Source organism: Macrotis lagotis, chromosome 1, assembly GCF_037893015.1.
Source record: "Macrotis lagotis isolate mMagLag1 chromosome 1, bilby.v1.9.chrom.fasta, whole genome shotgun sequence".
Lineage (NCBI taxonomy): Eukaryota > Metazoa > Chordata > Mammalia > Peramelemorphia > Peramelidae > Macrotis > Macrotis lagotis.
This window is the reverse complement of record NC_133658.1, coordinates 864,373,238-864,393,803: the sequence shown is the minus strand read 5'-3', so window position 1 is coordinate 864,393,803 and position 20,566 is coordinate 864,373,238. Positions and strand designations below refer to the sequence as shown.

The 20,566-nt window shown below is 45.6% G+C and overlaps 1 protein-coding gene across 1 annotated transcript in view; it reads left to right on the top strand.

Moving 5' to 3' along the window:
• ARID1A (AT-rich interaction domain 1A) overlaps positions 1-20,566 on the top strand; it is a 93,439-nt gene that overhangs the window by 68,016 nt on the left and 4,857 nt on the right. The window contains exons 5-19 of the mRNA XM_074218011.1: positions 4,663-4,903; positions 5,223-5,312; positions 5,712-5,873; positions 6,483-6,795; positions 8,081-8,226; positions 8,311-8,420; positions 10,332-10,541; positions 13,319-13,526; positions 14,794-14,926; positions 15,172-15,344; positions 15,577-15,727; positions 16,183-16,338; positions 16,426-16,519; positions 17,041-17,923; positions 18,829-18,959. Of these exons, the coding sequence (XP_074074112.1) occupies positions 4,663-4,903; positions 5,223-5,312; positions 5,712-5,873; positions 6,483-6,795; positions 8,081-8,226; positions 8,311-8,420; positions 10,332-10,541; positions 13,319-13,526; positions 14,794-14,926; positions 15,172-15,344; positions 15,577-15,727; positions 16,183-16,338; positions 16,426-16,519; positions 17,041-17,923; positions 18,829-18,959 (3,201 nt within the window). The remainder of the gene's footprint in view (positions 1-4,662; positions 4,904-5,222; positions 5,313-5,711; positions 5,874-6,482; positions 6,796-8,080; positions 8,227-8,310; positions 8,421-10,331; positions 10,542-13,318; positions 13,527-14,793; positions 14,927-15,171; positions 15,345-15,576; positions 15,728-16,182; positions 16,339-16,425; positions 16,520-17,040; positions 17,924-18,828; positions 18,960-20,566) is intronic.

The window sequence follows — 20,566 nt, the reverse complement described above, 5'->3', positions numbered from 1 at the left end:
TCTTGGGGAGCATGCATTCTAAGGAAAGAGAGGTGTCCATCTAAAGGTTTATAGAAAATAGAAAGTGGAAGGTGGTCTTAGCTGGGAAGACAAGAGCAAGTGAGAGGGATTCAAAAGGCAACCTGCTGAAGGTACCATTGGAGCTGAGTCTTAATGGAAGCCGTGACTTCTAAGAAGCAGAGGGGAGGAAGGGAAGCATTCCAGACCTGGGGATGGGATGAGCAGCAAAAGGAACCTGGAAAGATAGGAAGAGACCAAATTGTGAAGAGCTGAACAAAGGAGGTAATGGGGAGCCAGAGTGGGAAGAAGGGACAGGGTGACAGGCTCACATCAAAACAGAACAATCACTCTGGCTGCTGCGTGAAGGACAGGTCATATGAGGAGAGACTAAGACCAGGATAACAATTAGAAAATTATTTCAATTGTGGGGACAAGAAGCAGTGAGTCCCTGAACTAGGACGGGGGACCTATTTGAAAGGGGCATCTGAGAAGTGGACAATGAAAGAAATGAGATTTTTGGCAACTGACTAGATTGGGGGGGGAGCAAAATGGTTGAGAATGACACCAAGATTGTTGAACCTGTGTGACTGGGAAGATGAATCCTCTCAACAGTATTAGGAAAGTTCAGAGCAGAGGTGAATGAAGTTCAGGGAGGGGGAGAGAAAGGAGGAAATAATTTCTTTTTGGCCAGACTAAATTTGAGGTATCTGTAATAGGGCATCCTTTTTGAAGTGTTAGTCATTTGGTGTTGCTACTGGCAGTCAAGACAGCTAGGGGAGTGCAGTGGATAGGAGCCCTGGATCTGGAGTCAGGAAGAGCTGAGATCAAATCCAGACTTGGTGAAGTTACTTCACCCTGTTTGCCTCTATTTCCTCAACTGTAAAAATGAGCTGGTAAAGGAAATGACAAACTACTTGAGTAGCTTTGCCAAGAAAACCTCAAATAGGGTCATAGAGAGTCAGAAATGATTGAACAACAAAAAGAAGACTGGTATTCAGGAAATTGTCTTCACCTGGAGGTGATTGGGAGGCACTGGAGCTTATTAAGGGGGTGACTTGGTTGACCCTGCCCTGGGCCAACTGGGAGTATGGGACAAGGTGGTGCCCTTGAAAATAATAAGGAAATTTTGAAGGGGGGGTAAAGATTAGGGGGGAAAATGTTAAGTTTTGGACTGCTGAATTTAAGCTACTTACAATACATTCCATTCAGAATGGGAGACTGGAACTCATCAGAGAGGTTAGGACAAGATAAGTGGATTTGAGAATCATCATCATAGAGGTGATAATTAAATCCATGGGAGCTGATGAGATCACCAAGAGAAGTAGTTTAGAGGGAGAAGAGGGGTCAAAAGCAGTTAGTGTGCATGACCTGGATGAGACTCCAGCAAAGGAAACTGAGAATTGTCTGATAGTAGGAGGACACGGGGAGAGTGCTGTCGTAAAAACTAGAGAGAAGAATGTACCCCAGAAGAGAGGGTGATGGATGTGTCAAGTGCAGAAAGGTCAAGAGTAACTTTGGAGAGAGCAGTTTCAATGGAATAAAGGCAGAAGCTGGAATGGAGAAGATTAAGAAGCAAGCAAAGCAAAGGAAAGGAAGGGAAGCATCTGTTGTTGATAGTCTTCTCCAGTATTTAGCCACAAAGGGCAGGAGCAATATAGAAGAATAGTTATTGGGAATGGAAGGGTCAAGTGAGAGGTGTTTTTTTGTTTGTTTTCAGGATTGGATAGATGTAGATGTAGGGAAGGAGCAAACAGAAGATGAAGATAAGTGATGGAGTGAGGTGACAAAGGGGGCAGTTCATTGGAGGAGATGGGATGGGGTGGGACCATTTGTGCAGGTGTAGAGATTTGCCTTGGATCAGATTAGGGTCACCCTTTCTGGTAAGAGAGTAAGATGAGATGAGAATGAGAAAATTTATGGCAAATTTTTTTTTCTATAAATTTTTCTGTAAAATAAAAGAGAATGTTCTCAGCTAAGAGGGTGGGTGAAGAGGGAGCCATGCAGTTTGAAGAGGGATGAAAAGTTTTGGAAGAGCCACTGGAGACAGTTGGAAATGACTTAATAAAGGAAGTGTGGTAGAGCCATCTAGTAGGGCCCAGTTGAGGAGCTGTAACAAATTTGTAATGACCCAGTCAGAAAGGCTGTATGGTTTTTCTCAACTTAGCATGCAAGAGTGAAGTTGCTGGATGGTGAGAGTGATCCAAAGTCAAGGTTTGTTGGCAGGTGCAATCAGGAATATAAGGGGCTTGGACCTCCAGAGAAGACAGTATATAGTATTGAACTAGTTCACTCTTAGGTCAAGATGGTAAGAAGAGGAGAAAGTGACTAAAGCCATCCCTCGATGGCCTGGGAGAGAATTGAAAAGTCAAGGAATTGGGAGATTTGTAGTGTTGATTAATAGAGGAAGGCAGAAGAGGAGGTGGAAAGCCAGTAGATTATAGTAATATATAAGTGGTTCTCAGAATTATGGCATGATCAAAGTGGTGACTGTGTTAGTCTGTGACTGAGGCAGCCTGGTATAGTAGATCATGGAAAGTGAGTAGGCTAAGGAAGAGTCAGCATACATGTTGAGGTCCCCAAGTTGGAGAGTAGAATGACCTAGAGGTCTATAGAGGAGCTATCGGGATCATGATTTGGGTGGAATATGTTATATGAACCTCAGAGGAGGAGAATGATGATGGTAGGTGAAAAACCCAGAAGTGATAGTGGGCAACAAGAAGTAGTCCATCTCCCTTGCCATTACCAGTGAACCAGGGAGAATGAGAAAAGGGTCTGCCAGTCCTGTGGAGGGTGGCTTAAGAGGCAATGTCAGTAGTGCCAAGCCAGCCTCCATGCTAGAAGATGGAAAGAGTGGAAGAGAAAAAGAGTTAAAAGGAAAGGAAGTTTGTTGCCTGTAGAACAGGCATTCCAGAGGGCACAGTAGAAGGGATGGTGTCAGCATTTAACTGGCTCTGGGACAGGAAGGTTGAAAGGGATAGGAATAAGAATTCAAGTACTGGGGTGTGGGGAATAGGGTTTAGATGATCCGCTACATGGATTTAGAATCATTGGAATGTGTAAAGTATGAGCGGTTGTGAGTATGTTAATCACTGAGTGAAGATTAGGCAGCAGACATGCCCTGTGTGAGATGACGCAGACTGGAATGGAAGGCCCAGTTTCACTTCTCCCCTTTCTTCTAACTTAGCTCAAAAAAATTCATTGCTTGGTGGCATGGGACTGTATCTGCAGTGGGAAAGGGAGGTGGTAATGATCGGCTCTAGGATTGATTGAATTTAGGAGCCTTTCTATAATTCATTTGATTAACTTCATCTTGAGCCTCATGAATTTCAGCATGAAAACACAGGAAAAAAAGGGAAGCTTTACCAGATCCAAGTCAAGGGTAGTCTACATGCTCCAGTTTTTCATATTCTATTCATGCATATCATTATAGTGAATTCTCGGTTCTTTTCCCTGTGGAATTGTTTGTCTGATGGAAAATTATCTTAGTCGTTGATTTTAATTGTGATCAATGGGAGTGTCCCTGCTATGGCTCCAATAGAGCCTTTCTTGGAGGTGTAACACATTTTGTCCAAATATCTGCCTGACTTTATGACTGTTCATCTATCTTTATTATCTGGGAGTACTTATGAGAGATGACCTTCAGTTGTTAGGGGCTAGATGAGAATGAGTATGGGGTGGAATTAGAAACTTTAACCAGTTTATCAGACAGCCTTAACAATTTGAACCAACCTCTTGAACCTTCATCCTTTGTGCTGTAGTATTCACTTATTTAACTATTTAAGTTTGAGGTCATGTTTCTTGTTTGTGTCTATTAAAAAGACCTCCTTCCTAGTGGTAATATTCTTAGCCTCACCTCCTTGAAGCTTAATCCCCAAGAGGAAGGTGGGAGATGGACTTGGAATTGAAGAAAAAGTGAGCATATCTCCAATCTTTCCTCAGGAAAGATTAGCTAAACTGCTGCCCAAGATGAAAGCCCTTGATTTAGAACTTCTGCTTTATCAACTTTGGGGTTGACTCATCCAAATTGAATGTTTTATTAAATGTCTAGTTATATCTACATTTTTTATCTTCCTTACTGAATGCAAACCTCATGAGGGCAGTGCCTGTGTCTTTGCTACAACAAAGTGTGTAGTGGACATTTAAAAAGTGAGTGTTGAATCAATGAAGAAGGAATTTGTTAACTTTCTGTCTTCTGCTAGTGCTTTTTGGGGGGAAAACAGTCTACAAAAGAAACTGATTTCTAACCTAGAGCCCTCCCTCTTCCGAGATCTTTTTTCATGCATTATATAATTCCTCCCCTTTTTGATCTTCATATCATCCATGTGGTCAGAAATAGTGACCTACACAACAAATAAGGGTTAACATAGAGAATTGTATGTGCATTGGACCAAACCTGAAGAGCATCTGTTGGTTTTAACTGGCAGCATCATAAAGGTGGTCTTGATTTCCATGTAAAAAAAAAGGTCAACAGGAGACTTGAGTTTCTTTGTATCTCTCTCTTTAAAAATGCTGAACTGTGTAGCCCTCCCAAGAACAGAGGCAAGGCTTGGGAGAAGTAGATGAGGGAGCACGGGGCCTCCTGCCTCCTTGAGGCATCATGGGGCCATGGAGGAAGAGAAGCCTGGATTCCTCAGTCCTGACCTATGTCTATGCTTATTACAGGATCTGTCTGGCTCGATAGATGATCTCCCCATGGGGACAGAAGGAGCTCTGAGCCCTGGTGTGAGCACTTCAGGGATTTCCAGCAGCCAAGGAGAACAGAGTAACCCAGCTCAGTCTCCTTTCTCTCCTCATACCTCCCCTCATCTGCCTGGGATCCGAGGGCCTTCCCCCTCCCCGGTGGGCTCTCCTGCCAGTGTTGCTCAGTCTCGCTCAGGACCACTCTCACCTGCTGCAGTGCCAGGTATGGGGGAAGAGGGGGCTTAATGATAACTTGGGCCTTTGCTGAGAGGGGAGGGGGGAGAGAAGTATTTTGAAGATTCCTAGTACCAAAAAAAAAAAAGATTTAGAGTATTCTAAATATGCCCCCTCCCCCCAGAGGTTTCTAGGAAAAGAGCTAATGGTACTCTGGAGTAATCTTTTTCTAACACTTGCCACTTTGGCTCTCTGAAGATTTTGGATGCCCTATCTCGCCAGGTTTGACCTAGCTACTCTGGTCCTGGACCTGTGTCTTAGCTGGAGTTTCCAGATTTAACTGACTTCTCTTCTTGTCCCTGGAGCAGGCACCCAGATGCCACCTCGGCCGCCCAGTGGCCAGTCAGATAGCATCATGCATCCTTCCATGAACCAATCAAGCATTGCCCAGGATCGAGGTGAGAGGCTGACCTGTAGAGCTTGAGGAATGGGAGGAAATGATTGATCTGTACAGTGGTCATGGAACTGAGAGAACCTCAGCTCCTTGCTGTGATACAGTCCTTGTTAATGACTAATGTTAAGATGTTGACTCTAAACCAGAGGGTTGTTCAGATTCCATGTACTTCCTCACTATGGATTCATCTTGATACCCAGCCACACGGCACTCTCTTAACTCCAGACAGCTGAGTCCCTGACCTAGCTAAGTTGGCCAGCCATTTTATTTGCCCATTTTCCACCAGAGGCTCCAACTGGACAGGGCTGCTCCCCTTGTTGGTAGTGATTTAGGACCCTCAGGTATTTGTGGTTTTCTTTCTTTAATGAATAACTGTATCGATGACCATCTCTTTTTCACATAGGCTACATGCAGAGAAATCCTCAGATGCCCCAGTACAGTTCCCCTCAGCCTGGTTCTGCCTTATCTCCACGTCAGTCTTCAGGACAGATGCATGCAGGCATGGGCTCCTATCAGAACTCCATGGGAAGCTATGGGCCCCAGGGAGGCCAATATGGCCCTCAAGGTGAGAACATTACCCAACAGGAATCACCTTCCAGTGAGTCCTTCCTAAGGAAGATTCATCTTGATTTTATAAATTGGAATAGGGGATTTGGTCCCAAGTAGGGAGCATGCTTCCCCCCCACCCCTCCACCCCCCCCAAAAAATAAGAATCAGTTCTGTTGTTTGACTGCTGTAGAACTGTGGAATAATTGTGACAAACAAGTAATTCTGAGGGAAGTCATTTCAGTAACAGTGACCAAGTCCCCATAGTATGTGGGGCAGGATAAACTCTATCAGAGAATTTGCTCGGCTCCTAAAGATCTGTACTTTATGGAGACCCTGGAAGTGAGCTTCCTGAGGACCCAAACAGGAAAGAATTCCTTCAACATTAGAAAGGCCTGAGTAGAGATAAAACCAGATTGTAGATCAGTCAATCCTGCTTATCTGAGATTAGTTGGTTCACTTCTGTCCTTTCCTTGGGTTGGTGTTTTTGCTGTTTTCTGGCCTGGAGGTCTCCATTATAAGAAGGTACTCCAGACGAGAATGGACATGTTCCTCTTTGATTCTACAGAATTTTGAGGGCTGAGAACTGTTCCCCTAAATAACTACATCTTTTCTGTTTTCTTACCAGGAGGTTACCCCAGGCAGCCAAACTATAACACCCTGCCCAACGCCAACTATGCAAGTGCAGGGATGGCGGGAAGCATGAACCCTATGGGGGCTGGGGCTCAGATGCATGGCCAGACCGGCATGCCGCCCTATAGTGGACTTCCCCCGGGAAGGATGAGTCATGCCTCCATGGGTACTCGGCCTTATGGTCCCAACATGGCCAACATGCCGCCTCAGGTTGGGTCGGGGATGTGCCCCCCACCTGGGGGCATGAACCGGAAAGCACAAGAAACTGCCGTTGCCATGCATGTTGCTGCCAACTCCATCCAAAACAGGTATAACATAGGGTTTTTCCCTTTGGATGTCACCTGTCCTTAAGAGAGGAGAAAGGGATTGTCCTTATGGTTTCATTATGACTTCAGGGGATAGAAACTTCTTCCAGTGCAGAGTAGCTCTTTCTTTTCTACAACTTGGAGACTTTGAGTAGTAACCAGAGCACATTGGAGTCACCCAGCCATCCTTATGACTGAGGCCGGACTTCTGAGGCCTGCGCTGTCACCACTATTCTCTAATTTTTTTAGAATAAGACTTAATAATGCTGATTTAGCAGTCAGTGCAGTTGCCCAGGAAAGGGAATGTCTGACTGAAATGGACCTAGTTCCTTAGAGATGCATGGTGCTGTTTCCTTCCCCCACCCCACGATTGGGTATCCATTCTCCAAATGATACTCAGCTTCTCAAGGATCTATTTAACAGTCCTTTCAGAATTGTGAGTAGGGGTCAAGAGATTACTTTTTGCTCTCTGCCAGTGATGTGATGATAAATTTTGGGTTAATTTGAATTATTTTCTGCTAATCTTGAGTCAAACTGCCAGTTGAGCTGCTGAAACATTAGAAAGAATGGTGGCTGTCAGTCTTTCAACTAGTTGTGTGATCTTGCCTCCATCACTAAATTCTTTCTTCGGTCACAACCTTTCCTGGGTAGCCTGGAGGCCAGGGCAGAAGAAGAGCCAGTAGACCCCTTGGCTCTAATGTGTGAGGCCTGGACGATTGAGTTTAATGGCTGAAATGTCCAGCTCTTTGGGCTTCTTCCCTGACCATTGGGGGCTGTGGCATAGAAAGCTTCACTGGACTGAGTCCAGTGGTCAGAACTTGACTTTGGCCTTTGGCCTTTAGGCAGCTAGCCCAGCTTCATTGGTGGTACCTGAGCCTTTAAATGGATCTTAAAAACCTGTCAAGATTTGGATGGAAAAGAAGTCAGGATAAGGGAGAGGAATATTCAAGATACAGGAAAACAGGTGAAAAACATAGGGGAATCTTCAGAAAGTGGCCTTCAATGAGGCTGGTTCTGATGCCTTGACATCTTAAAAGGGAGTTATTGTTTCCTGTTTAGGGCTTATAAACCCTCTTGCAAGCATCCTATGTGGGGAGATAGAAGATAAGACTATTTAGGTCAACCTTTGCACAATTCTGTTTTCTCGGGACCCATTAGTTTTCTCCATACAAACTCAGGTATTAGATGAATTTTGAATCATACTGCCTTCTTGTCAAGTTGAACAATTCTGCATACTTGAAGTTCCTAATTTACTCACACCTTTCTTGTCTCTGTCTACTCTCTTTAGGCCTCCAGGCTATCCCAATATGAATCAAGGGGGCATGATGGGAACTGGGCCTCCTTATGGGCAAGGACTTAACAGCATGGCTGGTATGATCAACCCTCAGGGTCCCCCCTATCCCATGGGTGGGAACATAGCCAACAATTCAGCAGGTAAGTCCTGGCTTGGTCAGAGTTTATTGCAAGGGTTCATGGAATCAGAACTGGTGGTGTAAGCTTAAATATTCTCTTCTGTAGGGATGGCAGCTAGTCCAGAGATGATGGGTCTCGGGGAAGTCAAGTTAACGCCAGCCACCAAAATGAACAACAAGGCAGATGGAACCCCTAAACCTGAGTCCAAATCTAAGGTAAAACTTTGTCTTAGTTCTTTCCTCTTCTCTGACTAGAACAGAAGAATGGGGATGAATTATAGTAGGGTGCACCAAAATCGTACCTGTCAGAATTGCCTTTAACTGTCCATCTTCCACATTGTTATTTTTTTTTAATTTGTATTGCTCCTTTTTTTAATATCATCTCCTCCCTTCTTGCACACACCCCATTCAAAATGTCAAGCTTATAACAAAAATCAAAAAAAAGGAGAAAAAAAACCCATTTGAACAAAAGTAATCATCGTGTTGAGTCTGACGTGTTGGGCAATATTCTACACCCATAGTCCCTATACCCTCAAAGGGAAGGCTGCATATTTTCCTCTCTTCTTTGGGTCCAAGTATAGTTATTATAATTACACAGCATTAATTTTTTTCCCCTTTCAGTTTACATTATTTTAATCATTGTGCATATAATTTGGTTCTACTTACCTTTTTGGATTTCTTCATATTCATTATTTCTTATGGTGCAGTGATATTCCATTCCATTCATGTCACCATATTTATTTAGCCAATGATAGCTCATCCCTTTTCTAACTCTTGCCTAATATATAAAGTACTACTATAAAATTTTGCTCTATAGTATACCTTTTTGTCTTTAACTTCTTGGTACTTTGTACCTAAGAATGGGATCTCTGAGTTAACAGTAATGGATATTTTAGTCATTTCTTAGAAAAACTCCAAATTGGTTTCCAATATGGCTGAACTGATTCATAGCTCTATCTTTGTCTTCCCTCAGTCCTTCCAATATTGACTCTTCCTATCTTTTGTCATCTTTGCCAGATGAGAGGGGAATTCTCAGGGTTATTTTGATTTACTTTTCTTTCTTTGTCATTTCTAGTATTCTTTCATGTGGTTGCTAATAGTCTGCAGTTCTTATTTTGGGAACGATTGAGTCATTTTTTTAAAGGCTGTGTGTGTGTGTGTGTGTGTGTGTGTGTGTTTGTGTTTGTGTTTGTGCAAGCACATGCGTGCACACATGTGTGCCCTGGACTAAGAAACAGGAGGACCTGACTTCTGGTCCTGGCTCTGCTGTGAATTCTTTGTGATCTTGAGCAAGTCACTTCTTTTCACTGTGCCTTCAGTTTCCTCCTGTATACAATGAGCTGCTTGAACTAGGTGTTCTCAGAGCTCCCTCCCAACGTCTAAGCAGTATCTTTACTACTTCATTCTTCTTCCTTACTACCAACCCATCCAATGGATGCTCCCAGTGGAGCACTGCCTCCCACTATTGTAATGCTTAATCACATGCAGTTTCTAGGGCTATGGAAGATGAAACTGGGGTTCCTAGCTATCCTTGAAGGTTATGAGGAACATTGTCTGATAGGAGAGCACCTCATATAGATCTTTCTCTAGAGTTTTATAACTACACACTTCCTAGTCTCTGGGTCTCTGTTTCTCCTTGTATAATGGAAATAAGAAATAAAAATAGAATAGAAAAGATAAAAGTTAGAATCTGTCAACTTTCAGAGTGCTCCAGAAACTCCTATTCATAGGCCATTTAGTTCATCCTCCCATGTCCTAATCAAAAGGTGCCTAATCTGTTACAGCTGAATGTAAATCACTCTTCTGTCATATCCTAAGAATTCTCTTAGGAAGGCCTTTTGAGCTCTCACTCTAAAGACTATATACTGATGTGTGTCCAGAACTCTACAGTTGCAACTTTCTTTCTAGCAAACTCTAGCCAAAGAAATGATTCTTTAATCTTTCAACCTTGAGTAAAAGCAGTTCAGGTCCCATTCTTAGTTTAACTCGGGGTGGGAACCTGTATTCTTCTTTGTCTTTATTCTTGCCCTTCTCCACCCTAAGTGAGAACCTTGGGAGAGCCCTGGAACAGGCCTGGGATCTAGGACTCATTCCCATGACCCTCTGACCTGCCCCCTCCCCTTCCAGAAGTCCAGTTCCTCCACCACCACCAATGAGAAGATCACCAAGTTGTACGAATTAGGGGGTGAGCCTGAGAGGAAGATCTGGGTGGACCGTTATCTTGCCTTCACGGAAGAGAAAGCAATGGGCATGACCAACCTGCCTGCTGTGGGCAGGAAACCCTTGGACCTCTACCGCCTCTACGTATCTGTGAAGGAGATTGGTGGATTGACTCAGGTGAGTACGTAACCCTCGAATTCTTTCCCTTCACCCAGATAATTGTATTGGGTGACAGTCTAATGGAGCCTAGTATAATATTGGTCCAAGGCTTGAGCAGTCCCTGCCCTCCCTCTAGGACTTTAATGTCTAAGATAGTTAAAAGTAGCTTGGACTTCACTGACAGGAACCAAACCACTCAAGAAGATATAAATATGGGATAAATGGAAGGCTAAGGGTCACTGGAGTGGACACAAGTGAGGTTGGAGAGAGAAGTCATGGATTTTCAGGACTTCTTCCTCTGTGCAGTTAGATTTTCAGTCAAATAGCCAAATAGAGTTGTGTTTCAGATACTAATGCTAATACTAAATAATATTATACTTTATATAGTGGGCTTAACAAATGAGTTAATTGCCTATCTCTTTACAAAATGCTAAAAGATTTTGTGACCTTAAAAAAAAACACCCATGGGTCTCATCCTCTAATTATTTACAGTTTAATTTGACAAAACAGAGAAGCACTCACCTTCCTGTGGTCTGAAGTCACTAGAGCAGCATCTGGCTGAGTTTGGAGTAGGTGTATGACCCAAATGAAAGAGGGCTTTTTTTTTTTCCTTTTGGAAACCTCAGTGAAGAGGAAAAAAAACCACATCACCGTCAGAAAGTGTCTCATCAAAACCAATTAACCAGCTGTGGAATATGAATTCCCATCCTCTGGACTGACAGTTCCCTCTTCCCATAAATACCCACAAAACCAAATGTTCTCCCCTCTAGCAGTCTTTCTAGATCTCCTATCAAGGGCTGCTAGACCTTCTGATAGTAATCCTACTTTTTTGCACAGGATGCTTTTCCAAAAAAGGCATTGATTGCTTAATTGAATTTGCTTGTTGAACCTGCTTTCCTTGTTCATTCCAATGTCATTCAGCTAATATTATACTATGGATTCATTTTGAGAATCACCCTGAGATAGGTGGTATTCAAAATTTAAGTTTTACAGTCTCCCTTGCCTTCAAGGAGTTTACACTTTGAAGGGTATAAAGCCAAAAGACTTGTTAGACTTTATATGAAGAGGAGTTAGCAATCGAGAAGCACTTCTTCTTTGTCTCTTGTGCCAGGCCCCAGGGTGGTCCTGGGGCTTCAGATTAAAAAAAACAAGTTAGCTCTGACCCTTGCGGGGAGTGATGTACATAAATTAAAGTAAATGTAAAACATAGTGAGTCAACTCTAGGTAACTCGGAATGAGAGCTGCTTGACTTGGTCCTCAGTGTCTGGAGACAGATTTCTTTCCCCAGCCCCATCATCTCCTTGCCTTTTGACTGTGGGCACCATGGACAAGCTATGGTACACCTCTGAGCCTCAGTTTCCACTTGATTGATATAGATCATTTAAGTCCTTGCTAACTGTATGAATATAAAATAAGTGCTCCGGATTGTAAGTACAATAGGAGTTCAAAGAAAAGAGTGATATTTGGGAAATCACTTTTGGTAGACTGCTTCCTGGAGGAAAGGGGACTTGATTTGAACCTTAATGAGCTTGCAACATTTAGGACTTTAAGTACTGAGAATAGGACAGTTGATGGAAGGGAAAAAAGGAAGGAGAAAGCATAGGATGACATGAACTATTTGGAGACTGGCCTGAAATGATCAGAGAAAGGGATGTGTGTTGGGTAGCAGTTGGGAGATCAGGGCTTCTCAGTCAGCATCAGCTGCTGCCGAGAACCTGATGTGTACAGAATCTTGAACTGTCTTTGGGGAAGGTCAAAAAACAAAAAATGACAACCTGTTCTCAAGGAGCTCCTAATCGCAGATCCTGGTTTGGAAAGTCTGTCCCATCCTTAGCTCCAATAGACAATCCTCAGCTCACACTGTTTCCTATTCCTAATTTCACCAGTTGAAATCTTAGTCTTGGCAATTCCCTCAGAAATGATCTTTCTTTCTTGGAATTTAGATAGCACTTTGGACCTTTCTTTGGTACTTTTATCTTTATCTGTATTCACTTCCCTGTCTTTTTCTCCCTTCTAAACTATAAGCCCTGTGAGGTCAGGGACTGTATCTCTCCGTATCTCCCCCAAGACCACTAGAGTGCACTGCACAGGCTCATGATAAGTTCTGCATGAATAAAACAGCAGAAATAAATTTAAAAAGCAAAACACACCCAGTCCAGGACCATCTGTAAAGATAAGGCACCTTCCTCTACCATCATTCTGAGTTTGGGAATTTGCACAGGAAGCATCCATCAAACACACAGGGTTCACCTTGCCTATACTGCTTGTGTCTTTGATAAACTAAAATCTTATGTTTACATAATTTTCTTGGAAGTAGTCAGTGGCAGGGATAATTATCCCCATTTTTTTACTGAAAAGGAAACTGAGGCTCACAGTGTGGAAATGACTTGACCAAGGCCATATGACTTGAGCCATGGCCTCGAAGCTGTGTTCCCTGACTCCTTCCTGCTGTCTGTGCTATACCTGCCACAATAGGATGTGATTGATATGCAACTTTTCACAGCCCCTCCATTCCATATAGTGAAGTGTGCCTGCATTCAGTTGTTCTCCAGCTTGTTTACCTTTTAACTTTTCCCACAGCCTGATCAAGACAGACCTTGACTTCCTTCTTGGACTGAATTCTGATCCTGGGAGGTTGAGGGTGATCTAATGGATGAGGGAAGGCCAGCGGACCCTTGAGCATTGGGAGGAAACCTCCCAGAGCACCAGACCCTTCTGCAAAGCAGGAGAGGCAGTCTGGTCCCATCAGGCCAGGTACTGACCCCTCCTTCTCCCCAACTTGGTTGTGCATGCAGGTCAACAAGAACAAGAAATGGCGTGAGCTGGCCACCAACCTCAACGTGGGCACATCCAGTAGCGCTGCCAGCTCCTTGAAAAAGCAGTACATCCAGTGTCTCTATGCGTTTGAGTGCAAGATTGAGCGGGGAGAAGACCCTCCTCCAGATATCTTTGCAGCTGCAGATTCCAAGAAGTCCCAGCCCAAGATCCAGCCACCATCACCAGGTAAGACTGCCTTGGACATCTCCCACTGGCCCAGGCTGAATGATGACCTTGGTGCCTGTTGAGGGGCGTGGGGGCGCCCCCTTCCCCAGCTTAGCCTGGGGGCCCTTCCAGCCTTGGCCCTAGCCTCCAAGTCCTCCTATACCAGAGCCCTTCCCAAGCTAAGTGTGACCCAGCCTGGAACGTGGAGTCCAAGGCCAGCTCAAGGCTGGCAGGGCAAGGAGGGAGCCAGCGTGCCACCGTTAGGTTTTAATTCTCAGTGTGCACCTGGCAAGGTGCCAAATGTTTGTAAATCAGTGAGGAGGAGGGCCAGTAGGGGGTGGGGGGGAACAACAAATGGCTGTGAGGCTGGGGATGTCTGGGAGCCTCCACTCACTGATGTCAGCGCCTTAGAATGTGGCCCAGACCGAGCCCGGAATTCCCAGGGGAGCCGAGATGGAAATGAATGGGGAGGCCAGAGGGCGGGGGAGGGGTTATGAATGAAGCTCAGGCTGCCAGGGACTCTGCCCACCCTCCTCGCAGAGCTGTGGCCACAGCCGGGAGGGGAGAATGGACAGGGTGCCAGGAAGGTGGGGTGTAAACAAACATGCCCCGGTGCTGACCTCTGAGGATTTTAATGAATAGCTGAAATGACTCATCAGCCAGCTCGGCTGAAGCCATGGGATATCGGGTGCTGGGAATGGTAACTAATGGAAACATTAATTACCAGGACTTCACCGCTTCCCAGCTCGGGAAGGCACACGAGGCTGGGGATGGTGGGTTGTCTGAGCCTTCCAGTGAGGCTCCAGCCTTCCAGAGGAGGACCCCGGGCTTGGAGGTCAAGACCAGAGGAAGGGCCGATGAAGCCCCTCCAGACCTGCTCCCAGATACTTGGGTTTCTCCAGTGTCCCTTCCTCTTTGGATAGTGACAATGCTTTTAAAGACAAAAAAAATTGCCTGCCAGCTTTTTAGGGCTCCAGTTTTGGTGGTACCACTGTAAATATCCCTTGTCTGTTCTTGCCCTTCTTGGCATGTGGAGGGGGGCACAGCCAGGAACCACAGATGGCCAGAGTTGTTCTGTTAATGATCAGTTCCCCCTCATTTCTTCTCACATTGCTTCTTATGAATAAGAGAAGTAAGGATTGAAGAAGTAGCTGTGGGAGAAGAATTGTCACTTGTATGTAACAGGTGTCTCCCCTTCTTTCCTCATCCATGGATTTTTCTTTGGAAATACATACACAGGTTAGGAATTTTGTGCAAAGCTGCTCATTACTCCTGTCTCTGTTTATAGCGGGGTCAGGGTCCATGCAGGGGCCACAAACCCCTCAGTCAACCAGCAGTTCCATGGCAGAAGGAGGAGACTTGAAGCCACCAACTCCAGCATCTACCCCACATAGTCAGATGCCCCCTTTGCCAGGCATCAGGTAACACTAGCACTAGGCGTGGGGCCCAGGTAACATGGGAAAGGAGGGTGGAATCTGATCAGTCCTAGCAGTGTTGTCACTTGGGAATTACCTTTCTCTCCCAGAAGCTCAATCCGACATAGATAGGAGGGATTTGGCAGTGTAATTTCTGTCCTCATCAACCTTTACTAGCAGCCATTGGGAGAGGAGTCAAGAAGGGCAAGGGATGATTCTGCTTTTCATTCAGTTTTCTGGTTCTTGAGCAGGAGCAACTCAGTGGGGATCCAGGATGCCTTTGCTGATGGAAGTGACCCTACGTTCCAAAAGCGAAATTCCATGACTCCGAACCCTGGGTACCAGCCCAGTATAAATACCTCTGACATGATGGGGCGTATGTCCTATGAGCCAAATAAGGATCCTTATGGCAGCATGAGGAAAGGTAACTGCCCCAGTGCATTCACCTTCTCCTGTCTTACCTTTGTCACCCATTGCTTCATCTTCTCAACTGAGAGTTGAGTGTTGGCTGCCATGTGTTTTGAGCCTGTCAGGGAGCCCATGCTTTGAGATGCCCCTCAGTTGTCTCTAGAGCTCCACGTTTGCTTCTTTTTTCCAGAAGAGAGGCCAGTAGACCTACCTACCCATCTTATTGTCTTCCTATCTTCTGCTTCTAGCTCCAGGAAATGATCCTTTCGTGTCCTCAGGGCAGGGCCCCAACAGTGGGATGGGAGACCCCTACAACCGTGCCACAGGCCCTGGTTTGGGGAATATGGCAATGGGACAGAGGCAACATTACCCATATGGAGGTCCTTACGACAGAGTGAGGTGAGTGTCTGCCCTCCTTGGAATAGATTAGAAAACTATTGAACTACTAGGAGTAATAGCTAGCGCTTTGGGGTTTATAGATTGTTTTCCTCACAACAATCTGAAGTGAATAGTGCAAATAAAGAGGTTTCCCTCATTTTATAGATGAAGAAGCTAGCTCAGAGAGCTGGTAATTAAACTGAGGTCACAGTTGGTACAAATCTGAGCAGCCTGGGTTCCACTGACCCAAATGGCTGCCCACTATCTTTACATGTAATTGGAAAAATAAAATTAAAATTAAAAAAAATATATGGTCAAATTTAACTGAATTCTGCCCAACAGTCCAGCTCCTAACTTGCACCATAGCTTCATCTTGTGATGGTGACTATAGTCATTAATAAGCAACAACAGTCAGGGTCCTCACTCATGTTGGAAGCTCCAAAGTAATAGTCCTTCTGCTTCTGTCTTTGACCTAGGGCGGAGTCCGGGCTAGGGCCCGAGGGAAACATGGGCACAGGGGCCCCACAGCCAAACCTCATGCCTTCCAACCCAGACTCGGGGATGTACTCTCCCAGCCGCTATCCTCCACAGCAGCAGCAGCCGCAGCCACAACAGCCGCAGCAGCAGCAACGGTCAGTGAGCGAAGCCTTGCCTCAGGGCCACACAGCTTTCTGAGACTTCTTTTTTCTCCTCCTCAAACTTTTCTTTCTGTCTTGCAGACACGATTCCTATGGCAATCAGTTTTCCACTCAAGGCACCCCTTCCAGCAGCCCATTCCCTAGCCAGCAAACTACAATGTACCAACAGCAGCAGGTGAGTGAATGGAGAGGTCAACTTGGGGGACATGTGTCTGGGAACACACATGTTTTGTGAGTGCTCTCCTCAGTGACTAGCAGAGAAACCCTAGGCCTTGCCTGGAATCAACCCATCACAAGGATTCCCTTTTTTTGGTAGTTCTATGAGATAGAAGGGGGGGAATCCTTTTTGTTTTGGGGGAGGTGGTGCAAGGGTGTGGAACCTGTGCCCAATTTCAGATGGAGTAGAAGAATCAGTTTATTTTGCTACTTTTTTTATTCTTTAGCATATTATATGACTTTCAGAGTTCAGGGAGGTCTCTGTTGAGAAATGGAGGTGATGTAAAAAACAAAGGATACCCAAGAAAAATTGTTAAGGAGAGAGGAAAAACAACAGCCAGTGGGAAGACAGAAGGAATTGCTCTTGGGAGTTACTTAATGACATAGTCTGCCTCCAGGGCTCCGGAGTCTGCAGATCCCAGCTGGGTCTCTGGCTCCTGGACCACCAGACACACCTTGCCCTCTCTGTCCATTTCCTAGAATTATAAGCGGCCAATGGACGGCACCTATGGTCCTCCAGCCAAGCGACACGAGGGGGAGATGTACAATGTGCCGTATAGCAGTGGACAAGGCCAGCCACCACAGCAGCAGCTGCCCCCAGCCCAGCCCCAGCCAACCAGCCAACAGCAGCCAGCCCAGCCGTCTCCCCAGCAGGATGTGTACAACCAATATGGGAATGCTTATCCCACTGCTGGTGCTGACCGCCGACCGGCAGGAGGCCCTCAGAACCAATTCCCGTTCCAGTTTGGCCGAGATCGGGTCTCGGCACCCCCTGGCTCCAATGCCCAGCAGAGCATGCCACCCCAGATGATGGGTGGTCCCATGCAGCCAACTACAGAGGGCCCCCAACAGGGCACCATGTGGCAGGGGCGCAATGATATGGGCTACAACTACCCCAATCGGCAGAACACAGGCTCTGCCCCCCAGGGGCCTGCCTATCATGGGGTGAACCGAACAGATGAAATGCTGCACACAGATCAGAGGGTCAATCATGAGGGCCCGTGGCCTTCCCATGGCACCCGCCAGCCTCCTTATGGTCCCTCGGCCCCTGTGCCCCCCATGACAAGGCCCCCTCAGTCTAACTATCAGCCCCCGCCCAGCATGCAGAATCACATTCCTCAGGTATCCAGCCCCGCCCCCCTTCCCCGGCCCCTGGAGAACCGAACGTCGCCCAGCAAGTCTCCATTCCTACACTCGGGGATGAAGATGCAGAAGGCAGGTCCTCCAGTGCCTGCCTCCCACATAGCACCTGCTCCTGTGCAACCCCCCCTCATCAGGCGGGATATCACCTTCCCTCCTGGCTCTGTGGAAGCCACCCAACCTGTGTTGAAACCCAGGAGGCGGCTCACGACAAAAGATATTGGTAAGGAGTCTTTCCAAGAAGAGCCAGCTTTCACCTTGCTTTCCCATTTGGAGATCAGGGATGATTAATCACTCCCAACACTGATAAAGGGATCCGCCTGGACTAAACTTTAGCCTCCTTCCTCTGCCTTAGGACAGGCCATTTGTCTGGAACCTTGGTGGTCCTTGTACTGAGCCGAGTTCAGGGCTTTCCGAGGATCCTTGGGGAACTCAGTGTTGGGAAGGACCTACAAGTTTTTATTTTACCCAATCCTCATTGCCTTCCATGGTATACTTGAGAAAATGACAGGTCAGGGACTTGCCAAAAGTCACAAGAGTTGGTGGCAGAGCCAACAGCAGAACCCAGATCTCCTCACTTACTGGTCCTTTTGTGTGTGTGCTTTAATGTCAGCATGGTGAAGAGAAGCTCTTGTGGGCTCTTCACAAATCATGTTCTTATCCAGAAAAGAGAGAGTTGGCAAAGGGAAGTCTTGGTTAGTGCTGCTTCAGGAGAACAAGTTAACCTCTTGGTTTCTATATGAAATTTCCCCAAAAAGAGCTTAGACATCCAAAAAGGATTTGGACATCCCATCCGCTTTATTCTTTCTGATGGCCAGAGTTAACCTAATGACCTCTCGCCAACCCTCCACCTGTGAGTTGGTTGCCATCCACATAGAAGAAAAAAGGAAATCCTTCAGCCTAATAGAAGCACCAATTCTAGTCCCATTGAGACCTTGGGAACCCATGGTACATTATTGTCAAAGGATAGAGTACTCTAGTAATTTCCTCTGGGCAGGGAAGGCAGACAGGAGGCAGGTAGATTAGTGTCCTCGCAAACCTTCTGCCGCCCAACTTTTGGGTCAACCCTGAAGAGCCACCCAGCTGACCCTGATACCCCGGGGGGGGGGGGTGGATGCTGTGTTTCAGGAACTCCAGAGGCATGGCGGGTGATGATGTCCCTCAAGTCAGGACTGTTGGCAGAGAGTACGTGGGCCTTAGACACCATTAACATCTTGTTGTATGATGACAACAGCATCATGACCTTCAACTTGGGCCAGGTGAGTGCCCATGGCTAGGGGAGGGGGACCTTGGATATAGCTGGAGAAGAAGGGTGCAGAGTCAGCAGTTAAGCACTGGGGGTTAGGCACAGGGTCTGGATTTGTGGTGCTCCCTAAGATCCTGCATTGAATTGGCCCTAGAATGAGCCATTAGAACAATGTCTGTCTCTCATCACTTCCAAACCTCTTCCCTCTAAACTCTTCTGATCAAAGGACTTGGAACCTTTATTGTTTTGCCATTGAACTTGGTCTGTAAGGGGGGGGTAGAGGGAGTTTGGAGGATGGGACAGATGCAAAGGAATAATTTTTTTAATTGCTTTAGGATAATTGATACAAGACAACATAGGTTTACAAAGGAAACAAGTTATATTTGAAATAACAGTCTGTAATCAGGTGTGATCTAGTAGGTCACGTAACTGCAGTTGATTTCAAGACAGTGATGAGCATAAGTAGAATATGATACAATGGTACCTGTGATTTCTCTTGGTAACAAAGTCACATGGGCCACTTCTACCCTGCCCGGGGTTGGTTGCCTATAGTCATAATCAAAGGAAAGGCTACGTTTCAATTAAAGGCTAATGAAAATAAAGATGTGAATTTGTTTCCTTCTCCAAGCTCACAGACCTTCTGAATTCTGTCAAAAGATCCTTGGGTTCTCTTAGCCTCACTCCTTAGCTCTAGGTTAGTCAAATCCACACTTCTTATGCTATGAGATATGTATGTTTAGAGTAACCACCCTGGATGTTCACAATGGAGTATTCATGCCTGACCTGTGGTAGAGCATTCTGAGCTCATATTGGTCTGATCATCTACAGTCGAACACACTAATTTGTTTCATAGTGGTGTCATTTTGGTCGTCTTCAATAATGAAGAACCAGCCAACCAGTTTTCTTCCCTATGTGTCCCTAATGCTTTCAAATTATACTGTGACAATGTGGAGGAAAGTCAAAATTAATGTCAAAGCCACTTTTGATTTTTTTTTTTTTAAGTACAATCTCTATTTACTGTGCAGAAACTCCTAAACTTCTGTCAGGAAGACATGGACTTTGTGACTTTCCAGTATTGGGGATGGGTTTGTCCTTACACTCAGAGGACTCTTAGTGCTGCACACATTTAGATTGATAAAGTGCTTAAACTAGAAGGAGCCTTAAAGTCTTCTGGTCCCTGTGTCCATTTGTCTCTCTACCCCTCTCTACCCCAGATTCTATAAATAAGGATGCAGAAGCCCAGAATATAGTCATTTTTTGGAAAGCAAAAGAACCTTCCTTGATGTTCCATAAACTCCCTGAGACCTTTCTCAGAGACCAGTGGAGGTGGGGGGGGGCAGGAGATCTTGATCTTTGATCTTTGACCATCCTTCCTCACTCTTCCCTCCTCTTCTGCACAATTCTGGGCTCTGTTGTCTTAACAGGTTGTGAAGGAGAATCCAGAGAAGGCAAAGGAAAATGCCAATGTTGGAGGGGAGGGGAGCTAGCAGAGAACTGGGTTTATTTGGTTGTTTGGAAAGCTAAGGAAGTAGAAGTCTTTTGGCCAATGTTTCCAATGATGACCAGCCTCAAAATAGAAGCTTCCTAAATGTTGGGAGACCTTGGGGACAGGTGGCTTAG